Source organism: Podarcis cretensis, assembly GCF_951804945.1.
Source record: "Podarcis cretensis genome assembly, chromosome: 2".
NCBI classification, from domain to species: Eukaryota; Metazoa; Chordata; class Lepidosauria; order Squamata; family Lacertidae; genus Podarcis; species Podarcis cretensis.
In genome coordinates this window covers 108,350,020-108,370,665 of record NC_137171.1, presented here as the reverse complement: position 1 = coordinate 108,370,665, position 20,646 = coordinate 108,350,020, and the positions used below count along the sequence as shown (strand labels likewise).

Below are 20,646 nucleotides of genomic sequence, written 5' to 3'. Positions count from 1 at the left end.
GCAGCAGAAAACAACCTTTCTCCCTCCTCTATGTGACATCCTTTTATATATTTGAACATGGCTATCATATCACCCCTTAACCTCCTCTTCTCCAGGCTAGTAAGGTCTCTGCGCTTAAGTTCACCATTAAAACATTTCTTAACCATCACAAATGGGACACGGGTGGCACTGTGGGTTAAACCACAGAGCCTAGGACTTGCTGATCAGACTGGACCTAACGGTCAGGGGTCTCTTTACCTTTTAACCATCACAAATAATACTGCTTTCTCTCAAGGTTGACACCTTTCACGAAAACTTATAAGTTACCTGTTGTAGGGAAACATTTCTCCTCTTTTCTTAATCCACACTCATACTTTTAAGCAAACTTAGACAAATTATTTTTGAAGAACAACAAGGGTTAAGAGGAGGGCTGGATGTTACCTGGTTTTCAAAATCATGATAGATCACCAGCTAAATTTTGCAATATACCGATATATCACCATGTCTGAAATCAGGATGGAGCTATGTAGAGGCACTAGCTGGCTTCACGGTTTTTCACGCATGGTGATTTTTGCATAGAGCACACACACATACTTTAAGGCAGGGCAATGTATCAATACATTTGGGGGTGGGGAAATAAGTTTGAAGTCCACATCGTGGAAACAGTGTCATAATATTAATCATGGTGATACATCACAATGTGTGCGAGTGCTGTGGGGAAAACCGTGATGTGGGAAAAACCGTGAAGCCAGTCAGCGCTTCTCTCATGGTTCCTTCTGTCCCTGTTGCTCTGTGAAAATAACAGTTGTAACAACGTGTTAAAGCAAAGTAAAAATGTATCGGCTTCGGACCCTGAAATATACTCAGTCGAGAGTAGATTTCATGCTCTTTATTCAGCTCATAGTGGTGAGGAGGAATGGAAGTTCCCCCAGAATGTCTGCTTTATATACATTATTTACACAATGGGCCCCACGTGGTTGGCTAATTCCAGGATTCACCTGTAGGCCAATCAGGTTGCGGATTCACTTCCACCTGGAGCTGGATTGGGTGGCTCCTGTGGACCAATCAGACTGCTGCATTCTGGACCCCATTGTTCTAGGACCAATCAGACTGCTGCCTTTTGGATCCTATTCAACTCAGTACATAACAGACCCCTAAGGAGCAGCAGTTTACAGGACATTACCCCCCTTCACCTCTGTATAGACAGCCCCTAGGTATGCCTCTGCACGTAAGATGTGATAACACTGTAGGTACAGTCGTACCTCGGAAGTCGAATGGAATCCATTCCAGAAGTCCGTTCAACTTTCAAAACGTTCAGAAAGCAAGGCGTGGCTTCTGATGAGCTCCCGTTGCTCGGTCCCTGCTCCTGCCAAGCTAGCAGTTCAAAAGCACATCAATCGGAAGCCGCGGAAGCCAAGTTGGATGTTTGGGTTCCAAAGAACGTTCACAAAATGGAACACTCACTTCCGGGCTTGCAGCTTTCGGGAGCCAAAACATTCGACTTGCAAGGCGTTCAGGATCCAAGGTATGACTGTAATTTTATTTGATTGCCACATATTAAACAACTGAATCGCGCGAGAGGAACAAAACACAAGGACACATTTGCCGGAGAACAGTGAAACTTTATTGCATTTACAAACACACTGGGAAATAAATGGCAAGCCCCAAAAGTCTGCACCAATTTATGGATCGTACTCTTTTTATTTACTGTTTGCTATATATATAAAAAATCTGCTACTACTTTAAGTGAATGGATAGGACCACATTAGGGTGTCGCAAGAATATGGTGGATAAAATGCTAATGATCTGTGTTGCTGTACTTGTAAAGGATATAAGTTCTGAAAGTCTGGGAAATTGAATTTTTTTTTTGGGGGGGTGTATTTTAACACATTTTTATATGAACAAGTTTATGCCTAAACATTAATTGTACCCTTTCATTCTCTGCTTTTCAAAATCAATCTAGGGTTTCCTACTTTGCTCATTTTTTGATATGGCCTTTAAAAGGAAATCCTTGAACATCTCCCCGATTTCTTTGTTATACTGTAAATTTGTAAATAGATACTGCAATCGGTTTTAGCATATACTTCAGAGCTCATTGAAACAAGTATCATGTCATATGTATTATATATATATATATATATATTCATTTTTTAGAACTTTGTGTCAAGATAAAAACCCTATGCATCAAAACCGTGGTCAGTTTAGCAGTGATGCCAGAGACAAGTGACTATCCTTGAAGGATATCAAATAACACGGTAGGCGGATTACATTCAAGCTGCTGGAGGTGCAGATGTCTGCTTCAGAAGCTGCCATTTGGGATCCTCTGGGAAATTCTAATAATCAGAACAGGATGGTTGAGGAAGTAAACCACATAGTACCTGAAAAAGAAAGGTCAATAGTGCAGTATTTAGCAACACTATCTAAATCAGCAGGGATGCAGGTGGCTCTATGGGTTAAACCACAGAGCCTAGGACTTGCCGACCAGAAGGTTGGCGTTTCGAATCCCCGCAATGGGATGAGCTCCCGTTGCTCGGTCCCTGCTCCTGCCAACCTAGCAGTTCAAAAGCACATCAAGTGCAAGTAGATAAATAAGTACCGCTTTGGCAGGAAGATAAACGGCGTTTCTGTGTGCTGCTCTGGTTTGCCAGAAGCGGCTTAGTCATGCTGGCCACATGACCCGGAAACTGTACACCGGCTCCCTCGGCCAATAAAGCGAGATGAGCACCGCAACCCCAGAGTCGGTCACGACTGAACCTAATGGTCAGGGGTCCCTTTACCTTTACCTATCTAAATCAGCAATAGGGACAAACCAAGGTGTCAGAGCTGCCTCCAGGTCCCAGCTCACAGAGGACCAACGCTAGGCTGTAGTTATGTACAAAAGTCTTTATTGAGATTCAGTCTCCATTTCAAAGCCGCAGCGTGCAGCTCTACGTCCCGACCTTAGACCGGCGAAGTCCTGTCTGAGTCTCCTCCCCCTCCACACCAGTTTAAGACTCTCGCTTTGCTCCACCTCTTCCTAAATTCCTTTCTCCTCTGGGCCCTCCTGCCCGCTAGGGTCTTATCCTTCCTGGACTCCTCTGACGCTGACCCTGACGATTCTTGCCCCTCCTTCCGGCGGGCTTTAGGACCTGGTTCCCTATCCGGGCTACCTTCTGTGCCGCTCGCCTGTACCTTTGAACTTGGCGCGCGCGCCCAGCCTGCAACTTTCCTCTTAACCGTTAACTCGCTCTCCGATGGAGGCGTGGTCCACCCTGACTCATCTTCTCTCGCTGGTGGTGCATATGTGGGCTCTGACACCTGGGACTCCTCCCCCCCACTACGCTCTGGTGGGGAAGCTGGTCCTGATTTGCAACTGCTGCTCTGGGAGTCCCCGCTGGCCCCTTGCTTCTGGGGTGTCCCCCTTGGGTCGCCCCTTGCCCTGCCCATCGGCGCCCCCTTCTGTGAATCTTCCTATTCGCTGGAGAGGCTCATGGAATCTATCGGGCTGCTGTCATATTCTCCTACGCTGCCCTCGGATTGCTCCCCCTCGCTTTCCATCTCCTCTCCTCCCTGCGCTCCCGCTGAGTCCCTGACACAAGGTATCTAAGGTTGAGCATGGAATACTTACAGACCCAGTTCAGATGTCAAGTGAAACCATGGTTTAGCAATCTGGGAATGAGCCCAAGCAAGCCTTGGGCTCACACATTCCCCACCTCCTCCCTCTACACAAGTGGTGAAGAGTTTGGAAACTACATCCTGGTTAGGCTTAACCACAGCTTGTTGCCTCACCCAAATCTGATGAACTATGCTTACTGTTAACCATGGTTGATTGGTTTGATAAGCCATCTTTAAACCATGGCTCATCCAGCTAGCTTGTTGAAACTCTTAATCTCAGGGTCGTGGGTTTGAGCCTCACACGGGGCAAAAATAATAATCCTGCATTGCTGGGGGTTAGGCTAAATGAAACTTGTGGTCCCTTTCAACTCTATAATAACTCTAACTTCATAACATTAACCACTGTTGAGAGTCTGGGGTGGTGTGCTAAACCAGCCTTTGCCAATCTGATTTCCTCCAGATGTTGCTGAATTCTTATGTCCCATCAACCACATGATAGTCAGGGATGATGGAAGATAATAATAATGATAATGATAATGATGATGATAATAATAATAATAATAATAATAATAATAATAATAATAATAATAATAATTTATTACTTATACCCCGCACATCCAGCCAGGTCTCCTCAGCCATTCTGGGCGGCTTCCAACAGGAGATTAAAAATACATTAAAACATCAGTCACTAAAAAAACTTCCCTAAACAGGGCTGCCTTCAGATGTCTTTTAAATCTCAGATAGTTGTTTATTCCCTTGACATCTGATGGGAGGGCATTCCACAGGGCGGGTGCCACTACCGAGAAGGCCCTCTGTCTGGTTCCCTGTAACTTTGCTTCTCGCAGTGAGGGAACCACCAGAAGGCCCTCGGCGCTGGACCTCAGTGTCCGGGCAGAACGATGGGGGTGGAGATGCTCCTTCAGGTATACTGGACCAAGGCCATTTAGGCGGCTTTAAAGGTCAGTACCAACACTTTGAATTGTGCTCGGAAACGTACTGGGAGCCATCGTAGGTCTTTCAAGACCGGAGTTATGTGGTCTTGGCAGCCGCTCCCAGTCACCAGTCTAGCTGTAGTTGTAGTAACAGCTTGTGCTCTGTGTCATTTCCCCTTTGAAATACATGAGCCTGATTGTGAATGTAACTGTGATAATCAAAGGGAACAAGACAGATGCTTCTAATTGACTTTACCCATTTTCAGTGGTTGGTATTCTTATGACAGCAACGGCCAGTCCTTCTGTATTTAAGTCAGGATCCTGCTGATCTTCAAATTCCTCCAGTGTCACCGTCTGTTTCAGAAGCTGCCACTTGGGGTCATCAGGGAAGTGCTTCTCAATAAACAGAGCGGGGTGGGTGAGGAAGTAAAACTCATCGTAACTGCAAAAGGAGAAGGTGCAATAGTGCAGTATTTCACAATAATGCCTAAATCAGCACCAGGGCCAGACAGGCAAACAGGGTGGTGATCCAGAACAGCTAGTGGGCACCTGGTTGAGGAAGCTGCTGAGTTGCAACAATCCAGCCTCCAGAATCCCCAGATTTTACACATGTAGCCCAGAATAAGCATAACACTCCAGAACTGTTCAAAGAGGATAGATAGATGGCATCTATCCCTGCCATCAGGACACTCCATGCCCATGGCTTAATGATGATGATGATGATGATGATGATAATTAGTTATACCCCGCCCATCTGGCCCAGCCTCCACAGCCACTCTGTGTGGCTTCCAACAGAACATTAAAAACAGAATAAAACTTCAAATATTAAAAACTTCCCTAAACAGGGCTGCCTTCAGATGTCTTCTAAAAGTCAGATAGTTGTTGTATTTCCTTGACATCTGATGGGAGGGTGTTCCACAGGACGGGCGCCACTACCGAGAAGGCCTTCTGCCTGGTTCCCTGTAACCTCACTTCTCACAGTGAGGGAACTGCCAGAAGGCCTTCAGAGCTGGACCTCAGGCTGAAGGATGGGGGTGAAGACACTCCTTCAGGTATACTGGGCCAAGGCCATTTAGGGCTTTAGAGGTCAGCACCAACACTTTGAATTGTGCTTGAAAATGTACTGGGAGCCAATGTAGGTCTTTCAGGACCGGTGTTATATGGTCTTGGCAGCTGCTCCCAGTAACCAGTCTAGCTGCCTCATTCTTAATGCACTTGCTTACATTAATCAGCCCCACGGCCATCAAATCGCAAACTCTGACAAGTGGTCGAAGCAAAACAAAACCACCTGAAAGCAAATGAAGTTAACTGTGAGAGCCAGTGTGGTGTAGTGGTTAAGAGCAGTGGACTCGTAATCTGGGGAACCGGGTTCGCGTCTCCACTCCTCCACATGCAGCTGCTGGGTGACCTTGGGCCATTCAAACTTCTCTGAAGTCTCTCAGCCCCACTCACCTCACAGAGTGTTTGTTGTGGGGGAGGAAGGGAAAGGAGAATGTTAGCTGCTTTGAGACTCCTTTGGGTAGTGATAAAGCGGGATAGCAAATCCAAACTCCTCTTCTTCTGCTGTACCCTCAGTGTGTCCCACGTTCTGCCTGGTCTTTCTACTGCCTAACAACGTACCTGAAAGTGAACTCACTAAAAGCAGCATCCACAGTGCCACTTCCCCAGGTGCAGTCTAGGAGATGCCACCTTCCACCAATGCGGACAGCATTCCAGGCATGGTTGCTCTTCCCCGTTACGCTGCAGCTGCCTCTCACATACTCGCACTGTATCCCTGCAATACTGAGAGGGGAAGGAAGGTATTCAGGAACACCATTGGTATCAAGAGGACAAGTGATTGCTTTCACTGCTTTGATAGGCTGGAGTGGCCGTCCTTCATTTTGCTAGATCAGAGAAAACAGCAGTCAGGTTCTCCACAGGTTGTCATTTGCTCCAATTTGGCAGGAAAACACAAGTTTTCCTGGGATGAAACAACAACAGCAACATTTGGACATGGACCTATAAAGCACAGAGCCAAGGTAAGTGTGGATGAGGAACTAAGTCACACAGGGAAGAGACCCATTAAATTCAAGTACCGTATTTTTTACTCTATAGGACTCACTTTTTCCCTCCTAAAAAGTAAGGGGAAATGTGTGTGCGCCTTATGGAGCGAATGCAGGCTGTGCAGCTATCCTAGAAGCCAGAACAGCAAGAGGGATTGCTGCTTTCACTGTGCAGTGATCCCTCTTGCTGTTCTGGCTTCTGAAATTCAGAATTATTATTTTTCCCCTCCTCCAAAAACTAGGTCTTCTTATGGTATGGTGCGTCTTATAGAGCGAAAAATACGGTAATTTTTAAGTCTACTGATTCCAATGGATCTACTCAATTCAATGCAACCGTATATATGCAATTTTGCTTCAGGATCATTCACAGGGTGGGCATTCCTCCACTTACGTGGTGGGTCATGTTCCAGAACCCCATGCGCATAATCAAAAATTGTGTAAGTAGGGTAAAGGTAAAGGTAAAGGTCCCCTGAAAGTTAAGTCCAGTCACAGACGACTCTGGGGTTGCGGCGCTCATCTCACTTTACAGGCCAAGGGAGCTGGCGTTTGTCCGCAGACAGTTTTCTGGGTCATGTGGCCAGCATGACTAAGCTGCTTCTGGTGCAACGGAACACCGAAACCAGAGCAGCGCACAGAAACGATGTTTACCTTCCCAATGCAGCTGTACCTATTTATCTACTTGCAATTTTTGGCATGCTTTTGAACTGCTAGGTTGGCAGGAGCAGGGACTGAGCAATGGGAGCTCACCCCATCGCAGGGATTCGAACCGCCGACCTTCTGATTGGCAAGCCGAAAAGGCTCAGTGGTTTAAACCACAGCACCACCCACGTCCCTGTGTAAGTAGGGAGCACACACTAAAAAAAGCTCATATTTTCCTGCTCTCCAGCTCTCTCTCCACACAACATTCTTTTCAACAAAGTTGAAGCTCTGAGCTGGCTGGAGGACCTGTGGAAAAGCGGCAGCTGCTGCCACGCTGTGACATGTGTCAGCTACTAGGTGGGGGGGCTGAGCAACCTAAACAAAGCCCCACTGTGCCTCCGTTCTCTTTGGGGCTTTCTCCACTCCCACTGAAGTCCTCTGTGGGTTCTGGGGAGGGTCTCCTCATGACCCATGAGGACTCTCCAGATCTCTCCCGCCATTTCCTGCTTAGAATCAATAGATTTACTTATTTCTCGGGGCTGTCACGTGCGAGTTGATCACGCCTAAGTGTGGAGATAGCTGCCTAGGGCAAGGGGTGGAGAACCTGTGGCTCTCCAGCTCTCCTATCGCTACAGCCAAGTAACAACCACTTGCTATAATGGCTGGAGCCAATACAGTGGTACCTCGGGTTAAGTACTTAATTCGTTCCAGAGGTCCGTTCTTAACCTGAAACTGTTCTTAACCTGAAGCACCACTTTAGCTAATGGGGCCTCCTGCTGCCGCTGTGCTGCCAGAGCCCAATTTCTGTTCTTATCCTGAAGCTAAGTTCTTAACCTGAAGCACTATTTATGGGTTAGCGGAGTGTGTAACCTGAAGCGTATGTAACCTGAAGTGTATGTAACCCGAGGTACCACTGTAGATGTTACCTGCACATTGCTTGAAAGAGTCGAGCATATCCACCGCAAATAGCCTTTCCTGAGTGAAGGATATCAGCTGGCTTAAAACACAGCTTGTCCAGGTTATAGCAGCCTTCCACATCATATTCTGTAGAAATAAAGACAATGAGCACCCATTCTGATTTGCTTGTGGGGTGGCAACACTTTCCAGCATGTTTCTCAATCTCTTTCCTTGTTGACAAAATCTGATGGGGGGGGTGGCTTTTCTTGCAAGAGCTCCAAATGAACTTTTAATTGCACAACATGAATTTGCCTGTATGTGATTGAATCACACCTCAAAAGAGAAGGTATGGAAGCACTCGTAAATCTGTCAGAGAGGTGCTTTGTGTAGATACAGGGTCTTGTTGCCAAATAAAAATGCACACTGGTGCAAGGGTTAGGAGTCTGGAGACAGGGGCCTGAACAAGCACCTCCTCTCCCCCTACCCCGTGCTGTGACCTTTATTTTATTTTGACAAAGTAATAAGAATAAATAAATAAGAATAAAAATGTGCACCCCACCACCAAGACCATTCCATTGTAGCTATCCAACCTCCCAAAATTTCAACACCTCTCGCGATGGTTTGACCCCTTTGCGTTTTAACAGTACAAATTCTACAAATACCCTCCATATCTCCTCAAAATCATTTCTCCTGCATATTCCCCGTCTTACCTTAATGGCACATGCTAATTTATCATTAATAGCTTTATCCCACACCTCTTCATACAATTTTTCCATTTTATATTCTGCTTGCCCCTTCCACTTCCTAGCTATCATAATTCGTGCAGCTTTCAATAAATTTGTGAGCAAGTCTTTCATAGCCAGCGAACCTTCCACCCCATCGTAAATTGATAATAATGCTACCTCCGGACTTCCAGTGAGCTTTAACCCAGTGATTTCTGTTAACAGTGAGCACCTCCTGATCCCTTCTGAGTTTCATGGCTGAACAGAGATCCCAAACAAGCTCTGCGAGAGCCAAACACCAAATCACTGATCCACACAGGTTACAATCCAGAATCCTTTGTACAAATGGAACTGACATGACTGGCTATGAAATGGTGAAAAGGCCCAAGTCACCTGCAAATAAGACATGTTCAGAGTAGACCCACTAAATTTAATGTCCATGAGTTACTTACATCCATTGATTTCAGCCGGTCTACTCTGAATATAACTTGGTTTGATATGACCTTATGTGTCCATCTTCCTTGGCTGGCAATCACTGGACTGGGTGTCTGCTAAAGAACTCTGCTACAGAGCTGGATTCATGGGCACAGGGCAGTGACAAAGGCTGGTCTTTTAATACCGGAAGTTGTCAGAGGCAAGGGGACTCAAGTTGGCACCCCCACCTACCTATATGATAGCAGATCCAAATCCAAATGGCTCGCACTTTCTCCAGGTCACTGTGGGCTTTTTTGAGCAAGACTCTCACCAGGCTTTTCACGCTATTCCTGAAATCCACCTGTTTCACAGAAGGTAAATGGAAGCAGTTAATATGGAGGAGGGGGTACCAGTTCCTTTCTTCTACCTAAGTCTACTTGTTTAAAGGGACGCGGGTAGTGCTGTGGATTAAACCACAGAGCCTAGGACTTGCTGATCAGAAGGTTGGTGGTTTGAATCCCCACGACGGGTTGAGCTCCCGTTACTTGGTCCCTGCTCCTGCAGTTCAAAAGCACGTCAAAGTGCAAGTAGATAAATAGGTACTGCTCCGTCGGGAAGGTAAACTGCGTTTCCATCCGCTGCTCTGGTTCACCAGAAGCAGCTTAGTCATGCTGGCCGGCTCCCTCAGCCAATAAAGCGAGATGAGCGCCGCAACCCCAGAGTCGGCCACGACTGGACCTAATGGTCAGGGGTCCCTTTACCCTTTACTTGTTTAAAGAAATTTTAGGGTGCAACCCTGCGTGCACTTACAAGAGTGTCTCTTGCTGAATTCACTGGGGCTGTGTAAAACCACTCAGGGTTGCACAGTTAGTTGATTAAGTGTATGTGTTTTACTTGATTGATTGATTGATTGATTGATTGATTGATTGATCAAAGAATTTATTATACTTGCAAAAAATGTACCCTGGGGTGGGGGGTTGTTCTGAAGGGAGAAACATGATTAACCTTTCCTTTTTCCGGGGTTCACAGGGATGTTATTTCTACAATCTTCAGCTGAAACCCAAATCCTCTTTGCCACTGTCTCCCCACAAGTGCAGAGTTCTCCCATTGCCACTGGCAGAGGAATGGGGGGGAGGAGCGCACCACCCCCAGCACCATCGGGGAGGGGGTACCATTGCGGCCGCCCCCAACATGCGCCGTGCACCCCCGCCCCACCATGCCAGGCAGCACGTCCCCAGGGCGCACACCGCACCTCCGGGACACGTGCTAGCCACACACCCCGCTCTGCGCCCCTGGTGCCAGAGCATGCAGCTTCGCCACTGCCCATTGCACCTTTGGGTGGGTGGAAAGTACAACTAGGTGAGCATTCTGGGGGCAGGGAGGGACCAAGGCAACCCTGGATCCTGAGCCGGCCCTACTGTTGTCACTTGACAGCACTGGGGAAAATCCAGGGCTGATTACTGCACCAGTATTTTAATTTTATGCCAGTTTAATTCCTGTGAGGCCCCCCTGAGATTCCTGGGAGTTGTGGTTTGGCAAGGGCACTGAGAATTTTCTGTTAATGACTGTTCACAGAAAAATAGTACTCGGAATTCCACGAGGAGAGGAAATAAGTACCAAATCAATTTCAGTCTGTAGTATAAATACGCTTGAAAGTGATTTGTGAGAGAGGAGTTGTTCAAACCCTTTCATATTGCCTATGATTGCTAGCTCTCCTCTGAATTGACTTTGGAGTTCTCTCCTGAATTTTTAAAGCAAATCAGTAAGCAAAGCAATGTAGCAAAATAACTAAATATGGATGTATATAAACGTAAAGGTAAAGGGACCCCTGACCATTCGGTTCAGTCACGGACGACTCTGGGGTTGCGGCGCTCATCTCGCTTTACTGGCCGAGGGAGCTGGCGTACAGCTTCCAGGTCATGTGGCCAGCATGACTAAGCCGCTTCTGGCGAACCAGAGCAGTGCACGGAAACACCGTTTACCTTCTCGCCGGAGCAGTACCTATTTATCTACTTGCACTTGGAATGCTTTTGAACTGCTAGGTTGGCAGAAGTAGGGACCGAGCAATGGGAGCTCACCCCGTCGTGGGGATTCGAACTGCCAACCTTCTGATCAGCAAGCCCTAGGCTCTGTGGTTTAACCCACAGCACCACCCACGTCCCTATGGATGTATATACATGCATTTAATTCACACACACAGAGAGAGAGAGAGAGAAAGAGAATCCTGTAGGTTGTTAAGGGTTCTAGGATTTGTAGCTCTGTGAGGGGAAAACTACAGCTCCCATAGTTCTTTGGGGGAGTTGGTGTTCTTTAAACACATGGCGTGTGCAGCCCTTGTGAATAGGTGCTCCACTGTGTTAGTTTTCTGAAAAACAGGCACAGGGTCTTGTGACTCATGACATTCCCAGTTCAGACCTTCCATCTGAACAGAAGTAATTGCCTCCTATCAGGAGAGGACACTCTCAAATTCCAAAAGCACATAAAACCCCCAGCATCCTAGCAAATTCCTCGCTGCATATATTGCAATAAGAGACAGCATACCTTCTGTGCATAGGCATCCAGTTCCTTAAACTTTGCCAAGTCTATTTGTATTGATTTCTCATTGGATTTATCCCATGGATAATCTAGGAACAAAAATGGAAAAGTCATTCTAGAAACAGTGGGGAAAGGGAGCGGGAGCAAAGGATGACCTATAATGTGATTTAAAGGGTTGGAATACAGGGAACCAACAGGGAATAGAGATAGGGAGCCTTTTCTGCTTCTCCTCAAGTGAAATGCAGCAGCAGGGAGTAGAGGCGCTTCAGCTGTGACCAACGTTGCTCTACTCAAAAGGTAGGATTTTCATCTGATCTTGCATGACCATTTTGAGTACAGTACACAAGGCGTATGGCATGGTTTGCACTTCCCACTGGAACAGCTGGTACCTCCTTAGAGAACCCCTCTTCGCACCAAACATCTAGCTTTGATAGGAATGCCTGGCATCCCTTAACCCCCGGCTGCAAATTTCACTGCATCCATCTGCAATATGCATTCAACAGAACATCAACTGCAAGCTCATTTCAGGAACTATAATAGTAGCATAACAATAACACAAACAGGGCTGCTTGAGGTGAGGGAGAAAATGTACCCACCCACCCACATGCCACATATTGAAGCCCCGTTCCACTTACAGAAACCCGAACACAAGTGATGGGACAGATTTTCTCCAGCACACCTGAGTAGAACTTTGAGGGTGAAGGGCAGACTGTGTAGCATGCAATGATCTGTTCTCTGACACCTCACAGATCCCTGCCCCCCTGGAGCATCTGAGCCACCTCACTTGGCCTAATGGTAGCTCCAGCCTTAGAGGGGGGGAAATATAGTGCAGCCTTTTTCCCCAGCCAGAACTCACTGGAACTGAGTTCTGCCACCTCTCAGGGTAGGTGCCATTGTAAAAAAACAAGGGAAGCGTTCGTGGTTAGTTCTGGCACCTCTTTGTCTAGAGAAATAACACTGAGCGCAGTTAATTTTTACCATTCAAGCCTTGTTCCCAGGATATCTCAAGAGGTGGGTGCAGAGGTGTAGCTGGGGGGGCACTGGGCACCACACTGCAGGGGGCAGCACTTCTCACCGGGCCTGCAGTGCGCCTGAGCCACACATCTCTCCTGGGAGTGATGTGGTGGCTTGGGCGCCTGAACAGCTAGCTACGCCACCGGGTGGTTGAGTGACGGGCTCATAAAATGATTTCCTACGATACGCAGCCCAGTAGTAATGTATGGAAGTGAGAGCTGGACCATAAAGAAGGCTGATCACTGAAGAATGGATGCTTTTGAATTATGGTGCTGGAGGAGACTCTTGAGAGTCCCATGGACTGCAAGAAGATCAAACCGATCCATTCTGAAGGAAATCAGCCCTGAGTGCTCACTGGAAGGACAGATCGTGAAGCTGAGGCTCCAAGACTTTGGCCACCTCATGAGAAGAGAAGACTCCCTGGAAAAGACCCTGATGTTGGGAAAGATGGAGGGCACAAGGAGAAGGGGACGACAGAGGACGAGATGGTTGGACAGTGTTCTCGAAGCTACCAGCATGAGTTTGACCAAACTGTGGGAGGCAGTGGAAGACAGGAGGGCCTGGCGTGCTCTGGTCCAGGGGGTCACGAAGAGTCGGACACGACTAAACGACTAAACAACAACAAGAAGAAGATATGCAGCACTGCTAAGTACTAAGAGAAGTACTATTAATATATACAACAGGTGTAGGGAACCTGTGGCCCGCCAGATGCTGGAGAACTACAACTCCCATAATCCCTGGCCATGCTTGCTGGGACTAACAGGTGTTGTCACCCAACAACATCTGGAGGACCAAAGGTTCCGTGCAGCTGACACAGAGGATCCAGATCAATAGCCGTACATAAGCATAAGAAAGAACTTCTCTTTACCATACAGATCTTCTTCCCGAGGCAGCATTGATGCTTGTACTCCTCCCATCTTGAAAGCCTACAAAATGTTTGTGTTGGGATGAGACGAGATGTGCATTAAAGCATATATTGCAACTCCCATCGTCCCTGATCATCGGTCTTCCTGGCTGGGACTGGTGGGAAACAGTTCTGCAGAGCCCCAGAGAACCCATCCCCAATCTGTTGCCCTTATAGCTTTCATAGCTGCCCTTAAATGCAACAACAAAACCTGTGGCTCCTTAGAGGCAGCTGGATCCACAACCCCCATTCAGCCCCAGCTAACGGAGCCAATATGAGAGATGTAGGTGGCGCTGTGGGTTAAACCACAGAGCCTAGGATTTGCCGATCACAAGGTCGGCGGTTCGAATCCCTGTGACAGGGTGAGCTCCCGTTGCTCGGTCCCTGCTCCTGCCAACCTAGCAGTTCAAAAGCAAGTCAAAGTGCAAGTAGATAAATAGGTACCGCTCCGGCGGGAAGGTAGACGGCGTTTCCGAGCACTGCTCTGGTTTGCCAGAAGCGGCTTAGTCATGCTGGCCACATGACCCGGAAGCTGTACGCCGGCTCCCTTGGCCAATAAAGCGAGATGAGTGCCGCAACCCCAGAGTCGGTCACGACTGGACCTAATGGTCAGGGGTCCCTTTACCTTTACCTTTTAACGGAGCCAATGGTGTCGGGTGATGGGAGATGCAGGCCAGCAACTCCTGGGGTGCTCAGAGGTCAGACATTCCCCACCCCAAAATTTCACCTCAGGAACTGATGGACTAACGTTCGTGCAAGTTTAACCTGGCCAGCCTTTATAATACAATGGTACCTCAGGTTAAGTACTTAATTCGTTCTGGAGGTCCGTTCTTAACCTGAAACTGTTCTTAACCTAAAGCACCACTTTAGCTAATGGGGCCTCCCGCTGCTGCCACACCGCCAGAGCACAATTTCTGTTCTCATCCTGAAGCAAAGTTCTTAACCCAAGGTACTATTTATGGGTTAGCGGAGTCTGTAACCTGAAGCTTCTGTAACCTGAAGCTTCTGTAACCTGAAGTATATGTAACCCGAAGTACCACTGTAAAGCTAAAGGTAAAGGACCCCTGGATGGTTAAGTCCAGTCAAAGGCTACTCTGGGATTGAGGAGCTCATCTCAATTTCAGGCCGAGGGAGCTGGCGTTTTTCTGAAGACAGCTTTCCGGGTCATGTGGCCAGCAGGACTAAACCCGCGTCCATATATATACATATGCAGGGGAACTACTGGCACCACTCTAAATCCAGCTCCACTAAATGGAATCACAACAGTTTTACTATGGAGAACAGCCCCCCACTATGTAGGTTGAGACTGCCTTCTAAGGGTGCAATCCTAACCATGTCTATTTAGAAATAAGTCCCACTGAATTCGGTTTGGCTTACTCCCAGGCAAGTGGGGTTAGGGTTGCAGCCTAAAATAGCTTTCTCTGCTTTCCCTGATGGCAACCTAAATTGGCATCCACACGAAATCCTCCCCACCCCAGTGTTGTCCTGGACCTCCGCCCTTCAAATATTGGGTTTTTCAATCCGTGGGAAGTCCAAAATGGACATAATGGAAAAGCTTCTTTGTGCTTGGCACAGGGCTGAGTTGCCAACGCAAGGAGCAAGGAGGGCACAAGAGCAAAATTCCCACATCGTACTTGGGACAATAATCAACAAAATATTCTTTCTTTTCTTTTCTTTTAATTTTTTTTTCTTATAAAAGAGCAACACAATCACACATGTCTTTTCTTTTGGAGAGACCTCGGGGGGGGGTACAAAAGCACCTCACAGCTCAGTTGAGCAACCCGGAGAATTCTTGCATATTGTGTTTTAAGCCACTGTAACTTAACAAACCTAGCGACTTACTGTAACTTAGCAAATAAGCCCACAAGTTACTAGCCCACAACATTTACACTTGCAGCCTCACACTGACCGCATGAAACGGAGGAGTGTGCTAAATTGTTACTCTGACCTGCAAAGTTCATGGAATGAGATCTTGACTGCAAACTCCCCTAGAATTCCAGCCTGCAAAACTTCACCAGTTACTAATGTGAAAGTTCCTATAAACCTCTTTCTAAGAAACGCAATCAAATTAAGATACTTTGGTTACCTTTTTTCTTGGCGCAGGTGCTCAGCGGAGACGTCCAGGAGATTATTATTTTTCTGCTTTGGAGAAAAAGTTCTGCTGCTGTAGAGACTAATTCTCTCGAGGCTCTCCTGCTTTGAGCCAGGAATGAAATGCCCAGCTGGAGGGGTGAGGGAAGAGCGTGGCTTGATCTGGGTTTATCAAACCCTTGCTTGGAGACCTTGGCATTAGGATAAGAAGAGCTGGAAGAGCATCCATGAAGTCAAAACAAAAGGGAGAGCATAACATGTTTTAGCAAAGCAGCGCTGGAGTGCGTCAAAGTTCCCTGCGTGGGGAAGCGCAGATACAGAAGGGGCCCCCATTGCTCATTCCCTCTCCCCTCCTGTGGTTTCTAGCAACTGGTATTCAGAGGCATTTCTGCCTCCAGCTGCTAGTAGCCATCGACAGCCCTCTCCTCCAAGGACCTGTCTAATGCTCTTTTAAAGCCATCAAAGTTTCGAGGCCTTCACTGTCTCTTGTGGGAACATGTTCCATAGTTTAACTATGTGCTCCATGAAAAAGTACTATCTTCTGTCTTCCTTGAACCTAGGGTTATATGGGGCGGGAGCAGTGCCGGATTTACATATAAACTAAACAAGCTATAGGGACGCGGGTGGCACTGTGGGTTAAACCACAGAGTCTAGGACTTGCCGATCGCAAGGTTGGCAGTTCGAATCCCCGCTATGGGGTGAGCTCCCGTTGCTCAGTCCCTGCTCCTGCCACCTAGCAGTTTGAAAGCACATCAAAGTGCAAGTAGATAAATAGGCACCACTCCGGCGGGAAGGTAAACGGCGTTTCCGTGCGCTGCTCTGGTTCGCCAGAAGCGGCTTAGTCATGCTGGCCACATGACCTGGAAGCTGTACGCCGGCTCCCTCGGCCTATAGAACGAGATGAGCACCGCAACCCCAGAGTTGTCCGCGACAGGACCTAATGGTCAGGGATCCCTTTACCTTTACCTTAAACAAGCTTTAGCTTAGGGCCCCACTCTCGCCCCTCCAAAAGAAAAAATTAAAGGGGGAAAAACTGGATGTACATTTCCAAAATATAAGATAAAAAACAAATAAAATAAAACCTACATACAGCAACAGTGTTTTGTGTTGTGTAGGCTCCTATGATGTAAGTAATGGGCCCCGCCTGCTAGCCTGCTCCCTAAAATATCACTGGTTTGCTCATTCGACAGGGCTGCCCTTGTCAAAATCCCTTTCCCTACCAACAAAGAGACATCAGGCTTAAAAGTGAGGAGGGAAAGAGGACTATAAAGCCTAATATCACTTCAGTCTTGGACCTAGCTGTCAACTTTTCCCCTTTTTTAAGGGAAAATCCCTTATTCCGTATAGGATTCCTCGCACGAAAAGGGAAAAGTTGACAGCTATGGTCTTGGAGAGTCTCCCCCTTTTATTTAGGACTGCGGTGAGATCAGGCTTAACAGGAAGGAGGGGAAGCCTTTGGGAGCCCCCACCTCTCTCTTTAAGAGCTCAGCAAGCTTGGGCTTCACAGGGAAGGAAAGCAACTTCTCCCTCCGTTTTTAGTGCTCAGAAGGATCGCCCCCCCTCCTGAAGGGATGGGCAATTCTACTTAGTACTGAGTTTTGGCTCGCCAAAGAACTCTCTGCCAGGAGCGCCATGGCTCAGCCCAACTGAACGGGATATTCTGTGTTGATATGAAGGGGGTGCCATCCTGCTTAGCAACGGGTCTCTGGTTTCTGCATTTCTTCAGAGGATCCTGACAACTAGCCCCATGCTTTGAGGGCTGTGCAAAGCAGCTTTGGAAAGCCATATCCTATCAGTCACGCCTCACCGCTTACCTGCATGTGAGAATGGCCTCATGGACCAAATGGGGGAAGACTTGGGGAGGGGGCAAGATGTGCTCAGAGGTCAGACATTCCCCACCCCAAAATTTCACCTCAGGAACTGATGGACTCTTACTTTGCCTCACAATACAATGGTACCTCAGGTTTAGTACTTAATTCGTTCCGGAGGTCCGTACTTAACCTGCAACTGTTCTTAACCTGAAGCACCATGTTAGCTAATGGGGCCTCCTGCTGCTGCCATGCCACCGGAGCACAATTTCTGTTCTCATTCTGAAGCAAAGTTCTTAACCCGAGGTAATATTTCTGGGTTAGCGGAGTCTGTAACCTGAAGCGTATGTAACCCGAGGTACCACGGTAGTTTTGAAATGTGCCGGGTTTTCGACGTCTGGGAGATGAAACGTTCCAAAACGGAGGCGTTCGGGAGCTGAGGTTTGACTGTAATATATTGGCGTCCGCATGAGATCCTCCCCATCCCGTTGTTGTCCTGTGTCTTTACCCCTTTAAATGCAGGGTTTTTCCATCCTTTGGAAGTCCAAAAGGGGCATAATCTTTGTACTTAGGACATGACTGAGTGCTAGCAGTAGGAGGAAGTACAGGGCCTGAGCCCCAGAACAAATTTTCCCCCATCATTGATTCTTGTTTCTTTTCTTATCAAAGCAAAATCCTACATGTCTTTGCTTTTCGAAAGATCTCCAAGGGAACCAGGGGATCCCTCAGCTCAATTCCAGCAAGCGGAACAGTTCTTGAGTTTTGTGGTTACAAATCAATAGTCAGCCAGTCTCCTGAAAATGCCATGGGGCCTGTTATGTATTCAGTGGTCTGTGTTTGCCTGAGCTTGAGTCTGGACTAAGGATTCTGAGCTCCTGTGTTCTGATTCGATACATGATATCCAATCACAGAACATTTCAGGATTTGGGCTTCTGCCATTGGCCCTTAAACTCTGAGTCATGATTCGCAGCTTGGAAGTTTAGACAGCCAATCACGTTGGGAGTGGGAGTGGCCCAGGCCTTCAGAAATGTCTATAAGCAGTTGCTTTGACCCTGTTGTCTAGTTCTGTTAGTTCAGTACAGGTTCTTGCTGTTATCGCTGTGTCTTGCCTCATGGGAACCCACCTACGCTTCAGGGCCCACTGTTGCTTTGCAAATAACCCTACAAGTTATTAGCCCCCAACAATTTGCTTGCTCACCCTGACCTCATTAAGCAGAGAAGTACACTGCATGGTTATTCTGTGACCTCCTCCTACAAGATTCCCTCCTAGAACGAGCTTCTACCAGCTAACTTTCCTAGGATCCCAGCCCGCAAAGCTCTCCCGTTACCAGTAACTAGAAGGATCCTGGACCCAGTCACTGCTTTGTTTCTCACTGTTTTTTATAAGCGACCCAAATGAGTCAGCATATTTTCCGTACCCCAAGTGGATTTCAGGACACCAGGATAACTAAGCAGACAAAAAATAAAAGTTCAAATCTTTATTTCCTAACCAAATGTTACACAACTTAGGATTCTTTCTTCCTTGTGAAGAGAAACCCTGAAAAAAGGGGAATGGAAAGGGGCAGGGGTGTAGACACACAAACGAACTGAGCTACGGATCCTTACAATATAACAAGTAAAAATTGGAAAAGGTGATGCCCAAGAGAAGGATTTCTGCTGTTTAAGTCTTCCCTGGATTGCTTCGCACTGCAACCCTTCTCCAAATTGGTCTTCCCTTCCCATGGTCCTTCTCCTTCAAATTGCCTTCTCTTCCCCAAATTCTTTCTCCAAAAATGGGCCTTAATACGACACATGGAATGAAAAATAAAGTTCTATCACACATGATCTTTCTTAACTGTAGTTACATCCGTACATCAAAGACATTTTATAGTCTGTAAATCAAACTCACCAAAATAAAAATTCCAACAAAGAAGCATATATCTTCATAAATTTGACTTCCCGTCCTTCTCAACATCTTTTCACTCTAATAAACCTACTACCTAAATTTATCAGCAAAATCATAATAAATTATTAATATGAATCTATGTATATATATATCTATTTTAACCCATTTAACCTTTATTTACAGAGCTTATTCAAAGGCTGCTACAGAATTCAGATTGCAACACTTATTTTTAAAGTAACTCTTAGAGGTTCCCAGTTACAAATGAACTCCTGTTTTTGCTTATCTTTAATCTTTTCCAAGAGATTCTCTATCATACAGGATCTTAGAACGTTGTCCCGAAACAAAGTTTGTCCTCAATACTGTCCTCTTCACATATATGGGGACATCCACCACCTGCACAGGCTCAAAGTTTCCACATATTCAAGTAGCAAAAGTCCACATCAGCGGTGAATGTGAATTGCCGCAAGCCATCTTGATTGCTTCTTAGCCCTCTCTAAGCAACATACAAACACGTACACTAATGTAATTATTCTGTTCTAGTTGGCAAGCTGCTGCGAAGGTCACTTTGGTTTGACATCAAGGTTACTAATAAAGAAATAGAGGTGATATATATATATATAGAGAGAGAGAGAGAGAGAGAGAGAGAGAGAGAGAGAGAGAGCAATTACCGTATTTTTTGCTCTATAAGACTCAATTTTTCCCTCCTAAAAAGTAAGGGGAAATTTGTGTGCGTCTTATGGAGCGAATGCAGGCTGCGCAGCTATCCCAGAAGCCAGAACAGCAAGAGGGATTGCTGCTTTCACTGCGCAGTGATCCCTATTGCTGTTCCGGCTTCTGAGATTCAGAATATTTTTTTTCTTGTTTTCCTCCTCCAAAAAGTCTTGTAGTCTGGTGCGTCTTATAGAGTGAAAAATACGGTATATAAATTTTGTGTGTGTGTGTGTGTGTGTGTGTGTGTGTGTGTGTGTGTGTGTCGTAAGCGCAATTGTCTCTAAAAACATTAACTTGCCAAATATGCAGATTTCCCTCAGTGCTTCTGCTTTGTATTGGCTTATGCGACACAATCCTTCCCTTTTGAAAAACAAGAGACTGATTGCCAATGCAACTGTGTTCTGGATAGATGCTTCTAATCAATTTTACATGTGTCAGTGAGTGATGTTTCGGTGGATCTTCCAGTCAGTCAGTCCTAC

At 46.7% G+C, this 20,646-nt stretch overlaps 1 protein-coding gene across 1 annotated transcript; it reads right to left on the bottom strand.

Moving 5' to 3' along the window:
* Positions 1-1,587: 1,587 nt before the first annotated feature.
* On the bottom strand, positions 1,588-13,662 carry LOC307209085 (kyphoscoliosis peptidase-like). Its single transcript, XM_079964188.1, has 7 exons — positions 13,637-13,662; positions 11,761-11,843; positions 9,472-9,580; positions 8,113-8,230; positions 6,126-6,287; positions 4,762-4,947; positions 1,588-2,357 (listed from the first exon to the last, which is right to left on the bottom strand). The coding sequence occupies exons 4-7, from the start codon at positions 8,118-8,120 to the stop codon at positions 2,279-2,281; spliced, it is 435 nt and encodes a 144-aa protein (XP_079820314.1). The 5' UTR covers positions 8,121-8,230; positions 9,472-9,580; positions 11,761-11,843; positions 13,637-13,662; the 3' UTR covers positions 1,588-2,278.
* Positions 13,663-20,646: the final 6,984 nt, after the last annotated feature.